This window comes from Rhinopithecus bieti, unplaced genomic scaffold (genome assembly GCF_001698545.2).
Source record: "Rhinopithecus bieti isolate Rb0 unplaced genomic scaffold, ASM169854v2 scaffold_22436, whole genome shotgun sequence".
NCBI classification, from domain to species: domain Eukaryota; kingdom Metazoa; phylum Chordata; class Mammalia; order Primates; family Cercopithecidae; genus Rhinopithecus; species Rhinopithecus bieti.
In genome coordinates this window covers 297,314-300,120 of record NW_016810644.1, presented here as the reverse complement: position 1 = coordinate 300,120, position 2,807 = coordinate 297,314, and the positions used below count along the sequence as shown (strand labels likewise).

Genomic DNA, 2,807 nt, shown 5'->3' with positions numbered 1-2,807 from the left:
ATCCGCCTGTCTCAGCCTCCCAAAGTGCTGGGATTACAGGCTTGAGCCACCGCGCCCGGCCAAAAAAAACCTTTAAAATTAAAATAAAATCAGAAGGAAAAATTACCTTAAAAAATTCATCCTACAGATTTCAAATAGGTACAACTCCAAAGGCAAACCTAATTTTCAGAACAATGTTCACTGCTGCCGTTTAGCCAATGTATTTCTGAGTCAAGACCCTGCTCAGCCCGTCCCAGAACCCCTTCCCGAAGTCTGAGCTGGGGTTGCATATTTATGGCCAACGTAAGTAGAACCTGTTTTAATAGAGCAGTGGTTCTCACCTGGTGCAACTGTGTCTCCAGGGGACTTTTGACAATTTCTGGAGCTCTTTTGATTGTCACAACTGAGGGAAGCGCTACTGGCAACTCATGAGAAAGGCCGAGAACGCTGCTTGACATCTTACAATGTCAACCGTTTTTACATTTTACAATGACATTTTACAATGTCCACAGGGGCCCAGCACAGGCCCCCACCACAAACGACCCTCCAGCCTGACATCCATCATGTCGTAGTTGAGCACACGGCCAGTGAACAAAGCTCGTTTTGAAGTCACTCACCCCAACATCTGCAGGGCACAGTCCGGGTGGCTCAGTGCCTCACACAGCACCGCCACTGCGTCAGGTTCCAAGGTAATCCAGTCGAGGTTCAGGCTCCTCAGTGTTTTGCAGGCGACGAGTGCCGCAGCGAGGTCACCACAGCAGGCACGGGTGATCGGACATGTTTGCAGCCTGCAAAAAGGGAAACACACCAGAGAATCCACTCTGGCTTGGGGCAGGCTGGAGGGCACGCCATTGTTACTTACCAACTACTTATCACCCCCCAATACAGATAGACAGAAACATAGTAGGTAGAGGAAAGAGGATAGGGGACAGATGGACAAATAGATAAATGACAGATGATGTATACATAGATATAGATAGATGTGTGGGTATGCACGTATCTATCCACATTCATACACACGTATGTGTATGTCTGATGTGCGTACGTGTGTGTTGGTGGCATGATTGTTCCCCAGGAGCACAGCTGCCCTGGCTGAGAAATGCTGGTGGTCTACACGGTAGAGTTTCCTGCCAGGAGGTGTGTATCATTTTTGCCCACCGGAGGATACTGGTAGTGTCTGGAGACATTTTTGGTCTACCACACCAGGAGAGAAGGTGCTCCTACCTCTTCTTTCCCTCTTCCCCTCATCGCTTACCTCTTGCATCCTCTCTTCCTCTCCTGCCCCCACTTCCATCCCCTCTTCCCCTCTCCTCCTCCCCATTCTCCCCCATTCTCCCCTCTCCTCCCTCGTTTTTCTGTCCTCATCTAGTGGCTGGGAACCAGGGATGCTGCTCAACACCCCAGGAAGCACGGAACAGCCGCCCCAAAAACACAGAATGAATTGGGCTAAAATGCCCCTCGCGTCAATACTGAGAAACCAGGATGCAGACACACATCCTTGCAACCTCACGAGCGCATGTAATTGTTTGACAAATTACACGCCTCCTGGCAGGAGACTCTGCCGTGCAGACCAGCGTTTCTCAGCCAGGGCAATTGTGCTCTGGGGCACGTATGTCTAGTGACATCTATCCCAACTGAGGGGTGCTCCTGGCAACTGGAGGATAGTGTCCAGGGGTGCTGCTGAAGATCCTATGATGCACACGATGGCCCCCAAGGCAAATAACTCTCCAGTTTCAAACAGCAAGAGTTCCAAGGCCGGGCGCAGTGGCTCACACCTGTAATCCCAGCCCTTTGGGAGGCCGAGACAGGCGGATCACGAGGTCAGGAGATCGAGACCATCCTGGCTAACATGGTGAAACCCCGTCTCTACTAAAAATACAAAAAATTAGCCGGGTGTGGTGGCGGGCGCCTGTATTCCCAGCTACATGGGAGGCTGAGGCAGGAGAATGGCGTAAACCCGGGAGGCGGAGCTTGCGAGATGGCGCCACTGCACTCCAGCCTGGGCCACAGAGCCAGACCCCATCTCAGAAAAAAAAAAAAAAAAAAAGAGTACCAAGACTGAGCAAACCCTGGAGCAGCATTTTACGTATCAGATCATCCCAGACAGACTTGCTTTTAAATCTGCCTCCCTTCCATTCTACTGACCCTCCAGCTCTTCCTCTTCTTGAAATAGGTAAATTTTCCTACGATGAGGATTGGTAGATACTCACCCAAGTCCCTCTAATTTACAGTTAGGATGCTTCAAAGCTGCACATAACTGTCTGATACCAGCATCTCCTATTTCATTATGCCCGAGTTTCAGGGTCTTCAGTTTTTCATTGCAAATAAGAACAGCAGCAATGTCCTTACAGGAATCGGAAGTAAGGAAACAGCCCATCAACCTGGCGGGAGGAAACACACACACACGTGTGTGCTTATGGGGCCCGTCACAAGGCTCCACTTTAGTTTCATTTTTTCATGTGATACAAGAAATACCCAAGTACTTCTGAGATGATGAGGAGGGTGGGGAAGGGCAAGAGGAAGACAAAAGAGGAACGAGGGAGGAGAAGGGAGGACAGGGGATGGGGGAAGAATGGGGGAGGAAGGGGAGGAGGAGAGGGGAAGAGGGGATGGAAGTGAGGGCAGGGGGGAAGAGGATGAAAGAGGTAAGGGATGAGGGGAAAAGGGGAGGGAAGGGGGAAGAAGAGGTAGGAGGGAGGAGGGGAGAGGAGAGGAGGAGGGGACAGGGGAGGAGGAAGGGACAGGGGAGGAGGACGGAGGAGGGGACAGAGGAGGAAGAGGGAGGAAGGAGGAGGGGAGAAGGAGGGAAGAGGGGACAGGGAGGAGGA

At 51.4% G+C, this 2,807-nt stretch overlaps 1 protein-coding gene across 1 annotated transcript in view; it reads right to left on the bottom strand.

The window, feature by feature from the left end:
• The window catches only part of NLRP9 (NLR family pyrin domain containing 9), a 35,659-nt gene that overhangs the window by 4,700 nt on the left and 28,152 nt on the right, over nucleotides 1–2,807 (bottom strand). The window contains exons 6-7 of the mRNA XM_017892518.1: nucleotides 2,190–2,360; nucleotides 597–767 (exon numbers count right to left, since the gene is read on the bottom strand). Coding sequence (XP_017748007.1) covers nucleotides 597–767; nucleotides 2,190–2,360 — 342 coding nt within the window. The remainder of the gene's footprint in view (nucleotides 1–596; nucleotides 768–2,189; nucleotides 2,361–2,807) is intronic.